General features: G+C 32.1%; 1 protein-coding gene across 2 annotated transcripts in view; it reads left to right on the plus strand.

Moving 5' to 3' along the window:
• The window catches only part of LOC118192301 (uncharacterized), an 81,007-nt gene that overhangs the window by 23,809 nt on the left and 36,053 nt on the right, over positions 1-21,145 (plus strand). For both annotated transcript variants that reach the window (XM_085821537.1, XM_085821543.1), the window contains exons 3-5: positions 1,111-1,235; positions 2,645-2,787; positions 17,067-17,120. In XM_085821537.1, coding sequence (XP_085677663.1) covers positions 1,111-1,235; positions 2,645-2,787; positions 17,067-17,120 — 322 coding nt within the window. The remainder of the gene's footprint in view (positions 1-1,110; positions 1,236-2,644; positions 2,788-17,066; positions 17,121-21,145) is intronic.

The following is a 21,145-nucleotide window of genomic DNA, read 5'->3' on the forward strand; positions in this document are numbered from 1 at the left end:
GATTTGACATGAGAAGAAAGGAAAATAAAAAAAGGCGTTCTAATAAACTGCAATGCTGGAATTAATTGTATTATGCATTTTTAGAATATCAAAGGAAGAGAGAGAAAAACCATCAGATTTCCTTGTAATGCATCAGATACTTCTATAAAGTAACATCAATCATCTAAAGTTGAATTTTGTGTTGATTTGCTTCGAATTTTCTCCTAGCAACTCTGTCATTAATTTACAGTTCTTTAAATATAGCTAAATATGTAGTGCCTACGATTTGCCATTTGATGAAATATAAAATCTTCAGTTTACCTTTAAAAATTATACCTGGTTAATTAACTGAGCAACTGAGAAACAGCAAATAAACTTTTTAATGATTTAAATCTTTATTTTAATTTTAGCATATAGAGACTGGTAATTTTCATGAACATTTGCAGCATTATATAATTAATAAAGACACTTGTTGGTTATCCCCTATCTGCCAATATATTGTCAAAATTACTGCCTATGATTTTGATTCCTGCAGGCATTTGGTAATCCTAGAAGCTGTTCCAGATACATCTACAATAATATTTTTATTTATTTTTCGTTTCTTGTTAATATTTTCTTCCACTCTCCCTTTTTTGTAGGGGGGGGGAGATAATGAGGTAGGGTTAGTTAATTTATTTTTTTATTTTATCCTCAACTTCAATATTAGATTGACGTAAATATGCAAACATTGGAATGTATGGGGGGGGGGTTCAGAAAAATAGAGGAATAAGTGGCAGTGTTGTACAACTCATCATGAGTTAGTATTTTCTTACTTACTAGAGTTCATATGGAGACACGTACAAATTGTAGGAAATAACAATATGTTTGGTTCCATTTTGTGTGCAACTGATGAACAATACCATCAGGAAATCAAAAAACCAGATTTCATCACCAAAAGGCTCCAATTGATTGGTCTCAGTGTATCAGTTAGTATCAGATAACAAACAAGTGCCTTAATATAGATGTTTCTAATATATTATATTCATTTGTGATAGAGCCTTGTAACAAAATAGTTTGGATTTTTTATATTTAATTTTGGTATTTTTGAAGTATTAAATATGTTATTATATAATTGGTGTTAAATATTTTCAGAATATGTGAGAAAATATGGACAGCACTTAATAGCCGGGTCTGCAATGTTGTCATTGTGATATTCGTCTTCACCGAAGGAGTAGTAGTTCTGTCTGAATTACTAGTGGATCTGAATGTTGTGCAAGGTAATTTGTGCACAAGGTCTCTTTCATATTTTAATATTAAAAATATGCATTTCAAAATAAAGCCTGTCTCCAAGTATAGGTAAACAAGCAACTGCCTATTGTAACTATTTTTGGAAGTTAGTAATAAAATTGTTCTGAAGAGAAATGAAGATGCAGTGAAGTAGTGAGAATGAAATACTCAAATATGGAGCTGTATTATTAAGCATGGGGTGAATACTCTGATTGGAAATCTTATAGTCACTTTAAATTTTAAAATATGTGGAAAAGCTTTTGACTCACTAGAAAGATAATAGACTTAAAAACACTCTGGGTTGGGGTTGAGATTTTGCAAAAGTGTTTTTAACTTGTATTCAAACCCAGTAATATTCAATGAAAGTAATGAATGTTCAGTCATAAACATTCCATCAAAGTTCCTGTAGCTCCATGAAAGCTGTTAACAGCAAACTCTGTGTCTAAAAAGTCTGTTTAAGCAAACACTTTTGTCAGTGATGTGATGGTTTCAACAGATCAATGTGAAGAATGGTACACCGATTCATTTTTAATTTTGAAAAGATGGTTAGAAGCTGATTAGCAGCTAAAACATAAAAATTTGCAACTTTTTGTAACACAAATGACAGCTGAAGTTTTAGTAAGCAGACATCAGTTTGCTTTTAATATGGAAGAGATGACTTCACAAGATTCTGTTAAAAGCGGAAACAGAAAAAGTTGCTTTGTATATTCACAAGCTATTTATCCTAAGTCACAGTACAAATTTTTTGACAATTTCGTTGTTATTAATTTCAAGCAAAAAGGAGTTTTTCTATTTGTTTCAGGTTTTTGTGTGACTCAAGTTGAATTTTTTTGCACTCTTGTCTATCGAAAATATTTGTGAAAAGTACAATAATATCATTTGTGAGAAAGCCTTACAAAAGACACATAAATTTTTGAATTATTTAATTGTTACATGTATTTTGCATTTATCATACATTGAAAATGGTAAAAATATTGCAATATTAATTAAATAAGGATTTGGAATATTAATATATTTATTATGTAGGATGCTGAAAATGCTGTAGCTAAAACTCTGAATTAATGGAATGGTATTCAAAATTAATTTTCTTAGATCATTGTGTGATCTGGCGATAGTTGATTTTACGTTTTCTTGAAAATTCAGGCTTAAGAAAGCTTTGAGGACTAAGGTCATATAATCAGATCAATTTTGAAATCACTAATTGAAAATAAAATTATTGTTAGTACTAGTTTCAGCAATGGATCTGTCACCTGCAGAAATGCGTCGAAATTGGCAGCAGTTGTGCCGATTTTAAATTATTTCCATAAAATTAAACAAACTACCTGTTTGCTGTAAAGTAAAACTGATTTATTTATATGTTTAAGATTTGTGTTCTGAAAACTGGCTTATTTTCTTCTAGATCCCGAATGGAAGCCAAAGACTGTCAACTGTAGTCAAAATTCTTCTATTATGCCAAACGAAAATGTCAGCCCGAGAATCAAAAAAGCCAAAGAAGCTTTTTCATTCTGCAGTATTACTCTACTGACCATATTCATCATTGAGGTAAAAATTAAAACGAAACTTTAAATCTGTTTTGGTACTTTTTTGGTTAATGCAACATCACTTGGTAGTAGGTGCAAATTCTGCACAAAATATAAGAAAAGATGGCAGTGGTAATGCTAATGGTCTCCATGAGATCTGTAATACATCTCCATGAGAAATAATGATTATTTAATTACATCTGTTGCAGGTGCCATTCTTAAGTGGGTGACACAAATTCCTATTGTTTTGAAAGTGTTAAATAATATTAGGGATCAAACTGGAATCTATTGCATAGGATTCAACATTTCACTACCAAGCAAAAATACACTTCTAATAGTATACAGATATTTGGATCAGAATATGGTTACCCTGTCCATTTTACTTATTCCTGTTATCTTGTGGCAAATTTGAAAGATTAAATGTCCCTCAGTGCAAGCTTCTACTGTCCACTGGGTTGATGGCTTCTACTGAAGTTGGTGAACGACCTTAGAGGATCAAACTAAGATCTGCCAAATAAAATTCAAATATTTTACCATGAAGCAAAATCACATTTCTCCTCTAACCAAGAATTGTGCAGTGATTCCTAATTGTAATTATCAAAGTTCTATGGATTTGAGCTCTTTTTGATACCCAAAGTACATAAACCAAATCATTGTTGGAAAAGGGAATGTATTTCAGATAAGCTTTCTCTTTGTCAAGCTTTTTTCTTGTGATAGTGTGTTTTGTTTAAGCACCATTTCAGTTTCAGTAGGTATAAAATCTATTGCATTTTTAATGTTTTTGAGCAGTCTTTCAATATTTGTAGTATACATGTCCCAGAAGACAGTTCATCATTTGTCAATTGTCAATATATATTATCCATATTGATTCCTTCCTTTTGCCAAAAAGTTTGCACCTCCACAAAAAAGGAGTTAAAAAACCTTTGAGGGAGAATTATTGAATTATGTTCAGTCTTCTCACTGATTCATTATGAAGTCAGTGCATGGCTCCTTATATATTTAAATAAACAAATTACCATGTTCAGCACTTTGGGCACAGTTAGGGCTAGTTCCTCAGTGACTGAAAAGTGCTACTTCTTTATTTAGCTCATTTATCAATTAAATATATCCAAATAAAAAAAAAATAAGTATCTAAGGTTACAAAACTTATATTTATCAAATGCGTAAATTATAGGATTCGTTTCTAACAAAATAACTTAAAATGAGTATAACAGAGAAATCTCTCTCTTTTTTCTCCCCCCTTTTCTTAGCAATCCTTCAGTTCATTAATAATTATTTTGAGTTCTGTGCTAAAAAAATTAAGGCAAGAAATCATTGAGTGTTAAAATTCTTTAAAAATCTTTTTTTTTAAATTTTGTGCTGAAATATTATTTGAATATAAAAATTTCTTTTCTTGAAACTTTAGATAAAAAATATTATTACAACAAATGGTATTAATACTTTTGTGACCATCTCTGCATACTTCAAGAGTTGTTAAACTGAAAATTTTAAATTCTTTCTTAATCAAGCTTTTGTGTATCTTTGTTGTAAACTTTTCAAACTTTTATGAAACTGAAAAATCTCAGTACTTAACGGAAAATACCGTCAACCATTTTTGCCTATTAAAGAAAAGACGCCAAACTATGCGATTTTTCGCCAAACATGGAAAAGTCTTTTTCAAACGTGCTGGGTTTGGTGTAACGTTTATTAAACGTGTTAGTTTTTATTCTTGAGTAAAGACTCCATTTTAACCCTCTATCACGCATTAAAAAAAAAAAAAAAAAAAAAAAACCTTAAATTTGGGCCCTGCCTACTACAAAAAAGCATGCTGTTGAATATTTCCAAAGCTATCCCATAACTAATTCCATAAGATGAAATAATTGCTTTTACAGTATATCTCCTTAATAAAAAATAATGGAAATTTTTAATGAAAAATTAAATATAAAAAAAAATAAATTTAAAAAAAATCTGAAAGGTTTCATATTTTAAAGTACGTCCAAAGGGGTGTTTTTCTAACATTTTGTGTGTTACCTTTATTTATTAAATATCATGTTCTTTAAATCATAAAATTCAGTTCAATAGCAATGTAGCAAAATAATTTTAAAATGAGCATACCTTTAGAATTTCCGATACACAGTTCCGCATGGTGGAGATAAAAAAGTTCCCCCCATAGAGTATTGCCATTGCTCGCTTTTAAATCGTTGAGTTTGTTGCTCAAAAATTCGTTAAAGTTTTACAAAATATGAAATCGATAATAAAACAAATTTCAAATTTGGTCTTCCACATGCCCATATTCGTAGAAGAATTATGTCATTCAAAATTTGATGGCTATATGTACTGTCGTTTATCACAATGCGAGAAATATACATACATTTATGCAGATTTTTCATTATTTAATTTCTTCAAATATAATGCAGGACTGTAACATTTATTGGCAACAGTTTGAAAAGTGAAACGGACATTTATAGTGATTCAACACAAAATCGAAAAACGAAAACAATAGTCCTTCAGGAACAAAACTGCTTTGAACTAATAAATGATAATATAATATATTTGAAAGAAAAATAAGTACAGAAGGTTTTTTCTTGTATTTAGTAAATGTGTTTTTTTCGTTTGGCGCCGTTTCTTGTGGTCGACGGGATTTTCGGTGTACAAAAATCTCAAAGCAAATGATGTTTTGTTATCACAAAACAAAAAATCAAAATAAATCTAAGAACTAAAGTTAATACCAAAACTAACATACTTTAAGATGTTTATTAATTTTAAAATAAAATATTGGACATGCATTTAGCATTAAAAATGAAAATATTTATTAATTTAAAAATAATGTATTGAACAAGTGTTTACTAATACAACATAGACACATTACTTTAAAATCAAATATTAGGTAAATTTTTTTGCTGGAAAATAAAGACAATAATTAATTTTAAGATAAAATAAGGAACAAGTGTTTTATCACTACAAAATACATTTAGCTCTAAAAGAAAGTAAGGCTATTGATGTATTAGTGCAGCAACCTGGACACAATCGAGTGAATTCCCCCCTCCCCCGGCCTACCAGCTGCCAAGCGGTAAAGTCGCTGAACACTGGTAGCTCGGTCCGAGGTTCGAATCCCGTGAACAGGCTGGCTGCATGGGCATTTTTGTGGTTTTCCCCATGTGTAATATGTATACGAGACAGTTTTCCTTACAAAGTCATCCATGAAGGCATCACTCCCCTTATGCAGATAGCATTAGTGTGCTTTGCCATAATTAAATGTGCCACCATCCATCCCCCCAGAAGAAAAAAATGATGAATTGTAATTGCAAAAATTATTTATTATATACCAACGTATGATTACATATATATTTTGGGTTTTAATTAAATGTTTATTTTTAAGAGTCTATCAATAAAACTGCTTTTTCTAAAATTTTTAGTTTGGTAGAAATTTCATGGCAGTTACTTTAAAAATAGATTCAAAGCAGTTGTTCTGTTTTGTGTGATTTTGTAGCAAAATACTGCATTCAAAGAGAAATTTTACTCAGTTCCTTCCATAGTAAGCACATATTTTAAAATAGAGTTTAAGACAAATAATTTTTAAAAAAGTCTGTAAAAACTGTAAGAACTTGGAATGCCTCCCAAAAACAACTAAGCATGTGAAGGTAGTGGTGATACTTAGTCACAAACTGAAGAAAGTTTTGCATATGATTGGTGAAGAAATGATATTTATGTGATTGACACAGTATGACATATTGTGAAAATTTGGCAACTTTTACTTAAGGTGGTTGTGCCATGGAAGTACCAAAATAAGTGTTTGAATGAATTTTAAAATGAAATGTTGAGCAATTGTTTAGACCTAGAAAATAAAAACATATATTCCTTATAGAATAAAGCAAAAAATATTATAAATACAGTCAAAAGTCTTTAATCCGGACTCGTCGGGACTTCGGCGATTCCGGATTATCGATTTTTCCGGATTATAGATCATCAGTTTTAATCTGGTAAGATGGCATGCAGAAATTATAAAACTAAAAATATGAAACCGTAATTTATAAAATAATGAGCAATTATGATCTAAAGGGTATCCAAATTTACCAAAAAAGAAGCCTAATATTTATTTGTTTACTTTATTAAACATTTCTTTTAACGCGCGGATGCGTAAAGCATATCTTACTCATAGCCGAAATTAGAAAATTGCAACCAGAAAACTATGTGATTTGTATTCGTGATATTTATAATGACGAGGAATTTGATTTAAATCATATCAAAGACGAGTACATCGAAATTAAATACTACATTTAGTAAGGAATTATAAGCCGACTAAAATAAAAACATCTGCCCTGAAGATAACGATAGTGTTGACAGATCAACTTCCAGTTCATTGCGCGCAGCGACGTGCCCCCCCCCCCCCCGCGCAGAGCAGTGTGAAATTGATAAACAGATTTCGGAACGGTTAGATAAACAAAGGATATGCTTTTATTCATTTTTTGTAGCAATTCGTTTTTTGTTTGATGGACATCGAAACATACTTTCGTTTTCTAGATCCTTTGGGAGCTCCAGCATCGGAAATTCTATTTGACATAATCGAAAGTTCAAGCTTACTTTTAGAAAATTGCTCTTACAGTCTGCAAAAAATAATAAGCCGGATCCAATTTGAAGATTAAGGAACAACGCAATTATCAACATTAACTGAAATAGATAATTAGATAATTTTAGCTTATACCGTCCGTCATACATTAAACGCGCACGCGAAAACGTATTCTGCACTTGCGCAGATGCATATGCGCAGTCGTAAATGTCTTGTGCACACGAGTAAAACGCCTATGCGCATGCGTCACTGCGGCGCATGCGCAGAAAGATTTTAGCTTTGAGGTCCGGATTATAGATCATTCCGGATTACGGGTGTCCGAATTAACGACTTTTGACTGTATTTAGTACTACAAAATAAAGACACTCGTTAAATTTAAAAAGATCAATTGATATTTTATAGTATATATAAAGCAGTTGTTGGAGGGGGAGATATTTTATAGTATATAATTGCAAATTATGTAAATTTTTAACATATTTTAAACATATTTAAAAAAATTATTTTTAGAACATGAAAAATTAGTTTCATTACAATTTTTATTTCCTTCGTCGTATGAAGTATTGTAATCGCAAAAAATTTGAGATATCATATTTCAACAAAAATAACCATGTGATTTTTTCCCCCTGACATCTATAGGTATGGACAGAATGAAAGAGTCTTTTTTCCAAAACAGATTGTAAAATGGATTTAAAAAGGGGATTTTCCGTGATGTTTGTACGTGCGTATGTATCTCGCATAACTCAAAAAAGATTCCCCGTAGAATGTTGAAATTTTGTATATGGGACTGCTATGACAACTAGTTGTGCACCTTTCTTTTTATTGCAATCGACTGCACCAAACTTACACACACACATATATAGATATACATATGCACATATACATATATATATATGTAAGCTGCTAGAGTGTGTGTCGCCGATAGTTTATTGTTGCCACTCGGAAAAATAAGCATGCAAATTAACATTTCCGTAGTTTTTAATTAATATCTCGGCCGATTAAAGTCGTACGAAGATGAGAACAGTATCGATGGATTCGTAGAATTTTTTGGTATCCGAGGATACTCGTCTCGAATTTCAACTCAGTGTTGTTCCGTAGATATTTGATAAAAAAGAATTTTGCACGTAGCCAAATCCCTCTAATAGGGAAAACCCAAGAAAGAAAGTGGGAAAATTAGTTTTTAATTAATATCTCGGCTAATTAAAGTCCCAAGAAGACACGAATGGTCAAAACAGCGTGCCATGGACCTGCGAAATCCAATGGTGTGCTTCACTAAGCCTAGGAGCCAGCCGTTTCGGAGGAGATGATGTTACTTCATCCCATATATATATATATGTGGTTTAAGTGTCTGTTTGTTGCGGATAGTTTATTTGTTGCTTGTGTAACTGTACCAGCCAGTGGGGTGAAGTTGCCACGGCACAGGGTTGCCGTTTCAATTGAGATGTAGACAATTTCCTGTAAAACTTGCCTTTGCTATGACCATCCATAAGTCTCAGGACCAAACGCTTAAGCGTGTTGACATTTTTTTACCTGAGCCTGCATTTGGACACGGCCAACTTTATGTTGCCTGTTTAAGAGTTCGTGAAAAACGAACGTAAAATTAAAAATAATGGATGGTCCTTTGCAAGGCGAGCTTAAAAATGATGGAAAGATCTACACAAGAAATGTTGTGTACAAAGAGATCTTTGACATGTGAATTAACATTTCATTATTTAAATCACCTTTATTTATTGAACTAGCGGTGGCTCTTAAGAAATGTACCGCCAGTGGTTTTCTTCATTGCACTGTAATTTAAGCAATTAAGCAAGTAGAAGGCAGAAGCCCCATGGGGCAGTAAGCAAAGGGGTGTCCTCGCCACCTGCCCTGGGTAATTCAGTTTAAATTAGCAGACACCTTTGCACAAATAATTTTAATACTGCTACTGTCAGTCACTACTGTCAGTCAGTTATTTCTTAAATCTGCTACTGTCAGTCAGTTATTTCTTAAATGGTAGCACTAAAATTGGTTGTTGTTTTAATCATTTCTTTTCCTGCTATTTTATTGAATATCTGAATGAGTTTAGTGTTTTAATGACTTCATCTGAAGAATAAATAACTAACTTAAAGTGGTAATGCTTATTTCTATATTCTGTTTTCTAAATAGTAAATTTCAATGCTAAAGTTTTTGTATTATTTTAATAGCTGTAATATGTTTTTTAAATTTATATTTGGAAGGCTCCATGGAGGACTTTTTAAGTGAAACTGGCTTGTATCCATGTTACACATTGGGAAAACCATGAAAACGCCCATGCAGCCAGCCCACTCACTGGTACTTAAACCTTAGTACTGAACTATCATTGTTCAGCAGCTTTTACTGCTTGGCGGCTGGTGGAGTAATATTTCTGGTTTAAAATAAAATTTGGTGGTCCTTTGCCCTATTCAGAAAATTTATTCCTACCTGATGTGTTTTTGGCCACTGTCTTTAATTTTTGATTTTCAGAACAACTAAAGTTTTGCTAAACTGAAAGTGAAATGTGCAGGAAAAAATATTGAGTAATCAAAATTTTAACTTCTTGAATAAAATTTATATTAATTCAGCATTCACGTTGACGTGAATTGGCATGAGAGTATTTTTGATTTTTGAGGAGGCAAATATTCATGAGTGTCGAAAAAATCATTGGTCTTCTGCAGTTTGAAATGTGGTACTTTGCATGAAAAAAATCTGTTGTGGACAGCACATGGCTTCCTTATACAGCGTATTAAATTATACACATTCTTTGCTGCACTTACATTTTCTCCAATTACTATAACTCAATTAAATGATCCCTCAAGACAAGTTGAAAATGGCATAAAATATTGCAAATTTTGAAAATAAATATCCCAGGCAATTTTATTCATAATGAGTATGAAACTTTCCCAAATATAAGTGTAGAACTGGGAGACCACATTTAAAGGTTAATTTTTTAATTAGTCTAAAATATTTTTTTAAAAATTTGACTTTGTTGAATTTGATTTCCAAAATATAGACGACTTTTTAATTTGACTTTCGTAACATAAATATTTTCGTCATTTGAAACACTTCTGTAATTTCAAGTATACGACCACGACCAACAGTTGCAAAAATAAAGTCCAGGTGAGGACTTTTAAGCTGAGTAAGCGATTGTGTATATATATATGTATGTTTGGTACTGCTGATTGTAATAGAAAGGGAAATGTGAAGCTAGATGTTACAGCAGTCCTGTATCCAAAATTCCAATGTTCTGAGGTGTAACGAAAGTTCTAGATCAAAGTCGAATCACTCATAATCCAAAAGACGAGATGCATGGCCTGGAGGGTTTTCCATAAATTTTAATTAAGCTTAATATTTACATATATACAATGTAGGCTAAAATGCCTGAATCGAATATTTAATGCTCAAAAGGCAAGAATAGTTCCAGCTAAAATCTAAATCGAATTCTATTGCGTAGTGCATCGAAATTCTACCTTCAAGAAGAAAAAGAATATTTTTTCAAGTCACGTGTTCAGAAGGGGAAAGGTTAAGTAAGCCAATAGATGGACTCCTAACGCCATCTCTTGGTGATATCAAAGAATATTCCTTAACACACTCCCCACCTGATCTCTGACAAGAGTTCATCTAACTCAGTTATACATACAATCAAGTACATAAATCACTATTCTATAAAAATATTTAAAAATACTAATTAGTCAAACACAAGTATCCAATAGAAGTATCAAATAATAAATGTTATAACTAATAAATGAACTAAATTTTAAAATATTTTCCACTTAACTGAACAAACTTAACTAATGATATTCAATTTAATCATTAATAGACAAAAAAAAAAAAAAAAAAAAAAAATGTTGCTTCCATTTCCACCACAACTGTTTTAACAGCAATTCTTGATAACGCTTTCTTTTTAACAGCGTTTCTCTTCTCATTTCGCTACCGATGATTCTAGCAAAGGTCAAAGGATACTTCAAATCAGTTTGTCCAATGTTTAAGAAGTGCATTGGAGTCAACGGTTGCGGCTCATCATTGTCGTTGTAAACGTAACTTAGAGGTCGTGAATTAAGAACTGACTCCACTTCGACAAGTAGTGTAGACATTTCTTCGAAAGTCAACAATGCTTTTCCTACGATTTTTTCTTAAACATTCTTTAACAGATCTAACAAGTCTCTCATAAAACCCTCCCCACCATGGGGCTCGTTCGATTATAAATTTCCAATGGATTCTTTCTTTGGCAATGAAATTCTTGAATTTGTCATCTTTTAAAACTTTTGAAAAATTCTCAAGTTCTTTCTTTGTCCTCTTAAAGGTCTTGGCGTTGTCAGAGTAGATGATTACGCAGTTTCCTCTTCTGCTAAAAAGTCTGTGAAATGCAAGTAAAAAGGATTCTTTTGACATATCTGATACAAGTTCTAAGTGTACAGCTCGGGTTACTGCACAAACGAACAAAGCAATATAGTATTTTCGAGTGTCTTTAGAATTCTTTACGTAAACTGGTCCGGCGAAATCAATTCCACAGACTGCAAATGGAGGCGATTTTTGGATTCTATCCTTTGGTAAGGGTGCTGTCATCTGGTCTGCTGGTTTAGCTAAATATTTTTGGCAAATTATACAACCTTTTAATGCTTTTTTGACTAACTGTTGTCCTTTAGGAATCCAGAAGCGTGATCTCTGACTTTAGCTAAAGTTGCAGCAATTCCTCCATGCATTATCTTCTCATGTTCTTTGCATACAATCAGAATCGTTAGTCGAGAATTTTTAGGTAAGATTATTGGATGTTTATTATCTAGTGAGAAGTCAGAAAATTCCAGTCTTCCTCTCAACCTCGTGATTTCCTTTTCATCAATGTAAGGAAGAAAATTATACAAAGGAGAATTTTTTCCAACTGAATTACCTTCTTTGAGGGATTTATATTCTTCGGCAAGAAACTTCTTTTGCTCTGATCTTATCCAGAAATTTTCTGCTTCTTGTAACTCTTCAGCTGTGAGAGTTCCTTGAATGTCGCTGGTTTTTCTTAATTTTCTAATGAAACGTGTTGTCCAAGCAGTGACTCTTAACACCTTCTCTAATTTGCTATATTTTGATATGTCGAAAAGATCATCTGCACTTTTTTCGATTGTACATTCAAGTTGATGTATATCACCGGATCTCTTTCGGTATTCCAGCTTGTTTTCATCTATTGTTTCTTTAATATCTAATCTTGGCCAAAGTTCGTGAGGGAGTTGAAGCCATTGGGGACCTTGCATCCAAATGGTCTCATTTATTAACTTAGAAATCTTCGTTCCCCGAGATACGAGATCTGTAGGGTTGTCGACACCTGGGCAATAATGCCAATCTTAAGGTGAACTCAATTTTTGTATTTCTTCGACACGATTCCTGACAAAGGGTTTGAAGGCTTCAGGTTGTTTCTGGACCCAAAAATATGTAATTGTTGAGTCTGTCCAAAAATAGCACGGAATTCTCAATTTCAGTGCTTTCAGAATATTGCTGACTAACTTAACTGATAACAATGCCCCCATTAATTCTAACCTCAGTAAAGTAAGGGATTTTAGTGGGGCTACCCTATTTTTAGAAGAGACAAAGGCCGTTTTGATTTCTTTATTTTTGTTGTGAAACGTAAATATGCGACTGTACCATAGGCTTTGACACTTGCATCTGAAAAGCAATGTAGTTCGAGATTTTCGACATTAATGTTCGAGTGCATGAAAAGGTAACGAGAGATGGAGAATTCAGCCATTTGAGGTAGCTCTTCACACCACTTTCTCCATTCAGAGGACAAATCTTCAGGTAACGGTTCATCCCAATCTATTTGTGACAACCAAATCTTCTGTATTAAGCACTTTATTCTAACAGTGAAAGATCCTAAAATTCCAATCGGATCGAATATCCGACCCAACAAAATCGTTTTGTTTCTATTGGTTTAGATGTGAAAGACAATAAGTTCCGAACATCAAAATACAGTAAGTCCTTTGAATTATCCCATGCCATACCATTTAAGACTTTAAATGGGAAATTTTCTCTATTAAAATCTTCAGGATTTTCATCTGGAATGATACCCTTTTTTACCCACAATTCATGTAATTGTCTCGAGTTACTATGCCATTTGTGAAGCTGCATGCTTGCGTCCTTAAATATTTGGACCGATTCTAGACTCGTAGTTAATGCTTCATTGATCGTTGGTTGGCTTTCAATCACATCATCTACATATATGTTCTCATTCAAAAAGTTAACCGTTGTAGGATAAAGTTTATTATATTTTTTCAGATGATGTTTAATGGTAGTGGCTAATAGAAATGGACTACTATTTATTCCGAATAAAACTCTAGTGAACCTATGTATGTCAGGAGAAATGGTTTCATCATTAGGGAAATCGGAAAACAGAAACCTGGTTGCGTCTCGATCTTTTTCATGTATGAGAATCTGTAAAAAACTTGTTTTATATCTGCGGTGAAGGCTATTAGATTATACCGAAATCTTAACAATATTTCGAATATTTCAGGGTATAAATTTGGCCCAACATGTAAACAGTCATTTAAAGAAATGGATCCTAGGGCATGCGATGATGCATCATAAACAATACGTAATTTACTTGTAGCTCGATCCTCGCGTATAACTTCCCTATGTGGCAAGTAAAACACGACATCCTCTTCATTTGAAATTTCTGAAACTGGTTTGATAATATTTTGTTTTAACTGATCTTTTAATATGTTCCTGTACTCGGAAAATAGATTAGGATATTTTTTAAATCGTTTTCTAAGTCGATGAAATCTTTGTTCTGCGATTTCCCTATTATTATTTAGATTTGATGTGTCGTGTTTCCAAGGCAATCTAACTTTATAGCGAGAATTTTCATATGTTATATTTGATTCGAAATATTCAATGACTTCATTTTCAGTTGAATCGAAGTTTTCTCTCTTATCAATAAGTCCTGAGTTTTCCCAAGTCCCAAAATTTTGTTATTTGTTTGGAAATCAAATCTTTCCCTACAACTACATTGAAAGCTAAAGAGACATCCTCATCACCTTTTCGTCCATGTAGGCACCATCTGAAAATAGTTTCCACTGCAACAAGATTTTTGCTTAAGTATTGAACGTGTCCCATTACTATCTTGTAATAATAATCTGCACCAGTTAGAATGGCAATGGGTTTTTACAATCGGGAAAATCTGCGAGCATCAAATTTTTTAATTGTCTGTTTTGCTTAATTTCTTCTGATTTGGGAGGTGGAATATCTGTACCTGATATATGATCAGTTTCGAGGTTTAATCTGTCCGCTAACTCGCGAGCACAAAAACTTTTCATACTTCCACTATCCAAGAGAAGTCTGGTAAACACCTTTTCCTTAGCTGTTTTAACTTTTATCGTGCAAGTCTGTAAAAGAATTGCATTATTTGCATTATGTGAAACGGCCGAAACAATTTCTTCTTTCTGTTCCTTAGTTTGTGTATCATTTTTCGAAATTAATATACTATCCTTTTTATCACTTGGTGTATTTTTAACTATCGAACTGGATTTAAAACATGGCTTCTGAATGTTTACCTTTGCAAATTTTACAAACTTTAGTTTGGCGTTGTCGGCACTGTGAGATTTTGTGTTTAGGGGCCAAACAAAGAAAACAATGTGCTTGTTTTTTCAAAATATCTCTCTTCTCATTAACTGTAAGGCATAAACAGGACTCTGAGTCATGGTTTTGAAAACAAAAAATGCAGTTTCCATTTGATGACGCAGCTGCCATAAATTCATGTGTGGTGACAGTTTGTTTATGTTTCGGCGTCGGTGGATATCTGTTAATACCTTTCATTTCCGGGTTTGACTTGCGTGGAAAGGATAACGAATTAATCTTTTCTCGCGATTCTATTTCTAATCGGAGAAAGTCTAGAAATTTGTTTAAATCATAGGTTGAAGGATTTTCAGTATTTGTACGATGAAATTCTAAAGTTATATCGTTCGGGACAATTTTCATCAAAATTGGAGTAAACATGTTGGAATATGTTTCTGGTTTCACACCGAATGCTAAAAGGCTTCTGACTTGAACGTTAATTGTATCATAAAGTTTTCGCAATTTTGCCACTTCACTTGAACTTTGAATGGGATTTAAATTTAAGAGATTAGAAATGTGTGTATTGATAATAAGGTCACTTTGACCGAATCTATTTTTAAGAATGTCTATAGCAGAGGCATAATTAGCCTCTGAGATTGAGAGACCTTCTATGGCTGATGCCGCGTTTCCACATAAATAAGTTCTCAAATAATTAAATTTTTCTATCTTCGAAAGTGTAACATTATCATGAATAGTGACCTTGAATGAATTCCAAAAATTCATCCAATCGTTATAATCTCCGGAAAATTTGTGAATTAACAGTTTGGGCAATTTCACATTGCCTTCAATCTGTCTTTTGGTTTCAACTTCTGTAGATGAATTATTTAAATTCGTGTTGATATTTTGAGTATTGCATTTCCTTAAATAACGGTTGATTTCAGACTTCGCTATTATTATTTTATCATTATATTCCATAGAAGTGTTAATATATGAATCTAATTTTGATTCATCTTCAATCAAATTTTGTATTTTTTCATTTAAATCATTTAGTTCCGTTTCTTTACTATTTAAAAATTCCAAACAATTTTCTAACTCTTCTTGTTTTTCTTCTTTTAAATACTCATCTACATTTTTAATAATTTGAGTTACAGAAGCACGTATATGTGCTCGATTCTTAATTAGTGTCTTCTGTTCCATTTTAATAAATTATCAAAGGAGACTTCCCGTGAGAAGTCTTCACTTACAAAGCTAATCCAAAGGGCAAAAAACACAAATTTTCAAATTAATAAGATTCTTTTCTGGAGCCGATGCACCATTATGTAACGAAAGTTCTAGATCAAAGTCAAATCACTCATAATCCAAAAGATGAGATGCATGACCTGGAGGGTTTTCCATAAATTTTAATTAAGCTTAATATTTACATATATACAATGTAGGCTAAAATGCCTGAATCGAATATTTAATGCTCAAAAGGCAAGAATAGTTCCAACTAAAATCTAAATCGAATTCTGTTGCGTAGTGCATCAAAATTCTACCTTCAAGAAGAAAAAGAATATTTTTTCAAGTCACGTGTTCAGAAGGGGAAAGGTTAAGTAAGCCAATAGATGGACTCCTAACGCCATCTCTTGGCGATATCAAAGAATATTCCTTAACAGAGGCTAATCATTTTTGAAATATGCAATATACATACATACATATAGACATTGCAAAAACCTTTTTTTAATTCATTTTACAATTTGTATTGGAAAAACAGTCTTGTATTCAGTCAGATGTCATTAAAAAAAATCATTAGAATGGATATTTCTATTGAAATATGGTACCTGAAAATTTTCACTACTATGATACTTCCTTTGCTTTGTACAAGGAAGTAAAATTGTTTCCAAACAGAGCTTAACTTTTAAATATTCCTTATGTATGATATATACTGTTCAAGAAGCTATTGAAATGTTCTTAAATTTCTGTTTTATTTGGGGAAAAGGCATTAAAATTTCATTGGGGGAAAAGGCATTAAAATTTCAGTCTCATTTTATATTATGTTAAGGTATATTGTGCTAAATGGAAGTGTGCATAGAATTGTGTATGTTTTTACAATATTTGCTGACACAATGTTATTTATATCTTACTTTAATTAATTAATTGATGAGTCGTTTGTTAAGATTTAATATTTAAATATAACTCTTCTTTATATTGTGTTGCAATTTTTAGACATTTATTAAGTGCAGAGTTTCTTTCAGATAATATTAAGGATTGTCACCGGAAAGACAAGATTTATTGTGCAAGGTGTAGAAGTAAGCAGTATTCTTTTAATATACAACTAAATGATCTGAAAGCATTTATTGTAAATTGCAAACCTGACATGAATTGTTCATATTTGCTGTTCAGATATATTGGGCTTCCCATAAAAAATGCAGCTTTTGAAATGCCCATCATGTCTGCTCTAAGTTGGCAGCACTGAATGTCACATTATTTTCATCCTTAGGTTCTGTGGTCGGAACAACAGTTTCATCAAGAAAGTACAGTGATGAGGTGTACTTTCTGTCATGTGGCTTCATAAACAAACAGAATTGCAGGATTTGTGGCAGCACCTTCGAAGTAGTAAGCCCAATTATACTCTTAGCCCAGATTCCACACACTGTCACTTGTTGTGGATGTAATGAATTCTCTATAATTACTTGGAGGTTTTCTGAGCCCCAAATCGTGCAGTTCTGTTTATTCGCGAAGCCATTCAACAAGCTTTATCACTGAGCATTACTTTCTTGATGAAACTAATCCACTTCACTGCTAATCGCAAAGGCAGCAGATGAAAATTGTGTGATGTTCAGTGCTGCCAACTAACTAGAACAGAAATGGTGGGCGTTTGAAAAGTTGCTTTCTTTATGTTATATACTAGTATGTATCTTGCATAGTTACCCCTTTATGTTATATGGTATGTGTAATTTATGTAATAATTTACTTGAATAATATAAATATAATAGAATTCTAATTATTCTGATTAACTAGAATTCTAATTATTCTGAATAACTTGATGTATATACCATCTAGATCAGGCAATCCCAACTTTTATTATTATTATTATTATTATTGTTATTTTTTCATCAACTCCTTTTAAAAAAATGGTTTCTTCATATACCCTTTTACATTTTTCTCTATAACACACAGCATGCAATATAATCTTAATACAAACAATGTCTTGTAAGTAATATAAAGATAACACTGTTATGTAGAAAAATGTCTGAATTTTCTCTTATTAAGGTATCCGACTACGTTCCGATCATCAATTTTAAGGATTTAATTTAAAGCTTATATTTTTAGCTTTCAAAAACTATTTTTGTTTTGTCTCTCCAGTGATTAGAAGTAGAGTTATGGCTGTTTTTGTTCTACACCATGAACCGAAAATTGCTGTTTAAAAGGCCGGAAGTTGATGTTTAAGGGACACAGACTGCTCTAAACAAGAATATTTCATTTGAAAACTGTTGGCGATATTCAAAAGATGATTTTGAAGTATATGTATTATTATTATGTGCTTGGAAGCAAGATTACTTTCGAAATTTCAGTATCATATTTGGCAACATTTCCGTTTGTGTTTATATTCTGATTTGATTACACTCTGATTTAGCGTGCTTGCTGTTATTCAGTATTATTTTTTATCTCTTTCTGCTTTGTTATTTTAACATTGTGATACAAATATTTTCACTTTATTATTGTAAACGTTGTAATGGGTCGGCGGGGAACTTTTCGTTCTAAAAAACGGCGATTTGCTGGAAGCACATATACTGTGAAAGCTTCTACCAGTGAATCGAAACTAGAAACAATAAAACATTTTCTGAAAATTATAATGAAGCTCGTAATAGAATATTCGATGTTGAAATTCTAAAATCTGTATTTTCTGCATTGTCCTGTCCAGTGTGTTTCAAAACTCAAAACAGTAATGAAAGTTTTAATAATATATCATACCAAAAGTATCATACCAAAACAAGTGTTTGTTGAGTTGACAACATTGTGTCTTGGTTCCTATATAGGAGTAATGCAGTTTAATAATAGATTTTTGGGTATGTTAAAAATATTGGGAAACTTAATATGAAGCATGGACAAAGGGATATAACTGTATTGATAAAACTCGCATTGTCGATTCAAAACGCCATTCTTTACATTCCGCAAAAATAACAAGGAAAAAATTAAGAGCTTCTTTAAAGAAAAAATCTTCTAAAATAGAGTTAACAGAAGGTGCAATATACAAAACAGGGCACTTTTAGCAATGTAATATATCAATTTCTAATATATTTTCTAAAGATAAAACTTTAAATTTATTTTTGGAAAACTTGTTTTTGTCAATATTTCTAATACGAAAAACACCGTAACTTCAAATATTACTATAGCAATTTTATGATACTTCCCACATATATTCTATAGAATATTGGGAATTAATTGGACTAAAAGTTTAGTTTTATAAACATATTTAAGATTTTTGCAGACAATTTTGTAAATGAAGAGAGAAAAATTTCTCAAAAAATAGCCAGTGTATGTACTCAAACAGGTATATTTAATAGACATTTTGCTTTATGACTTAGATTTTAGACCATTTTATTCCTTATGCTTTAATAAATATAAGTGGAAAAAAATAAAAGTAAAATATTGATAAATAATTTTTAGGGAACTAATCTGGTGATACTGAAATTTGAATACATTTTTTATCCAAAATGTGACAAAAAAGTAAAAATTACATTTTAATAATATGTTCATGTTCTGTCATTTTAGGTAGCATTCTGCTAATTAACACCAAAAATGAATTTATTTGTACACTTTTTCAAAATTAGGTATCGAACATAGTCAGAAGGGTATGAAACGTAATTGTAATTATTTAAGAATACTGGAATTATCCTGATATATTTTGTTTCCTTAGTTTTTGGGTTAATAGTTTTATTTTATTGGTTTTTCACTAAATTATTGATCTGAAAACCAGTGCTTCAATGCTAATTTTGGTTTGTTAAATTTAATCGGAAAATTTGTGAAATAATTTTATGTGTAAAATCAGTAGAGCTAGTGAAGCAGATTTTTGCTGTGTCACTCTATTTTCAAAGTACAGGAAATGTCCAATATTCTCGAAGCTTTTTTTGTTGTTTTTTATCTTAGGAGGAGTAAGTGTACGTGATGTCTTTTAGTAAAGGTCAAGGTTTGGTGTGAGGTTATGCAAAAAGGTCAACAGGCTTTGGCATAGTACTGTTCATCGTTGGCTATTGTTTTTTCTGGTTGCAATTGCGCATAGGGTTGTTTTTGACAGACTTAATGAAATAGTGGAATTTTAGTCCTTAAGGGGGTGTAAATCTGGAAAATCGTGGTATCTTGGATTTTCTTTTATGATCTTGTGAGAACTTATGGTGTGCATGATTTTATAAGGGACAGCGATAGAGAACATATGTATGCAGTTTTGGTGAAGCGGATTTTCGATAGCCTTAGGGATAGGTGAAGATGAATTTATCTTATACAGGAATCCAGTGAGAGGTATATGAATAAAATTTTATTAGCTTGTCAACGCTATGACTGAATGTGTATATGAAGCTCGTTGGAAAATTACTATTGACTTTCTGCACATGTAGTCTGACCCCATGAGTTATGAAAGAGGTAATTTTGCACAGAGTTCCATATCCAGAATCATCCACCTGAAATGTGCTAACGCATGTGTAGTGTTTCTAAAGTATTTCCCATCAGCAGTGGTGATTAAATATTGCTCTAGTTATACCAGTGTGATAATAAGCACATATTCTTCATACCTGCGTTACTTACATTTTGTGTCTCAACATTGCTGATCTAGTGATGTTTTTTTGGCCCTTCCATGGACTAGATGTCTAAATCCAGAGTGATCTACTTCCAATGTTCCTGTCAGGGGCTTCTCGGAGACACCAGACTCTTGCAGGGAGACTTTCGTACTGCAGAACTACCGGTCTAGTTTTAGTTCCTGACCCATCAAATAAGTTATCCCAAAACTTTATAGAGAAAGAAGGGAATAGTTATTAGAATTAGATTTCCTTGAAGCTTCAAATATTCCTAAAAATCTACCTTAGTTATATGAATTGCAATCCAATTCATGAATAGATTCTAATCTATTATTTGTTAATATTTACTTCTGATTTTTCTTTTGCTGAATAAATATCCTCCAGCATACTGCATGCATTCTATTAATTTTGATGGTTTAGTTTTGGGATTCTTTCTTGTGTGAAATACGTTTAGCTCCTTGAAAAATGAGAAACAGCTTTGCCTGATTTTTTTTAAAGTCAATTATTTATGGATTTTCAGTGAAGTCAGTACCAATCCAAGA

Source organism: Stegodyphus dumicola, chromosome 1, assembly GCF_044657685.1.
Source record: "Stegodyphus dumicola isolate Sdum_Otavi_A_Nest chromosome 1, ASM4465768v1".
Taxonomy (NCBI): Eukaryota; Metazoa; Arthropoda; class Arachnida; order Araneae; family Eresidae; genus Stegodyphus; species Stegodyphus dumicola.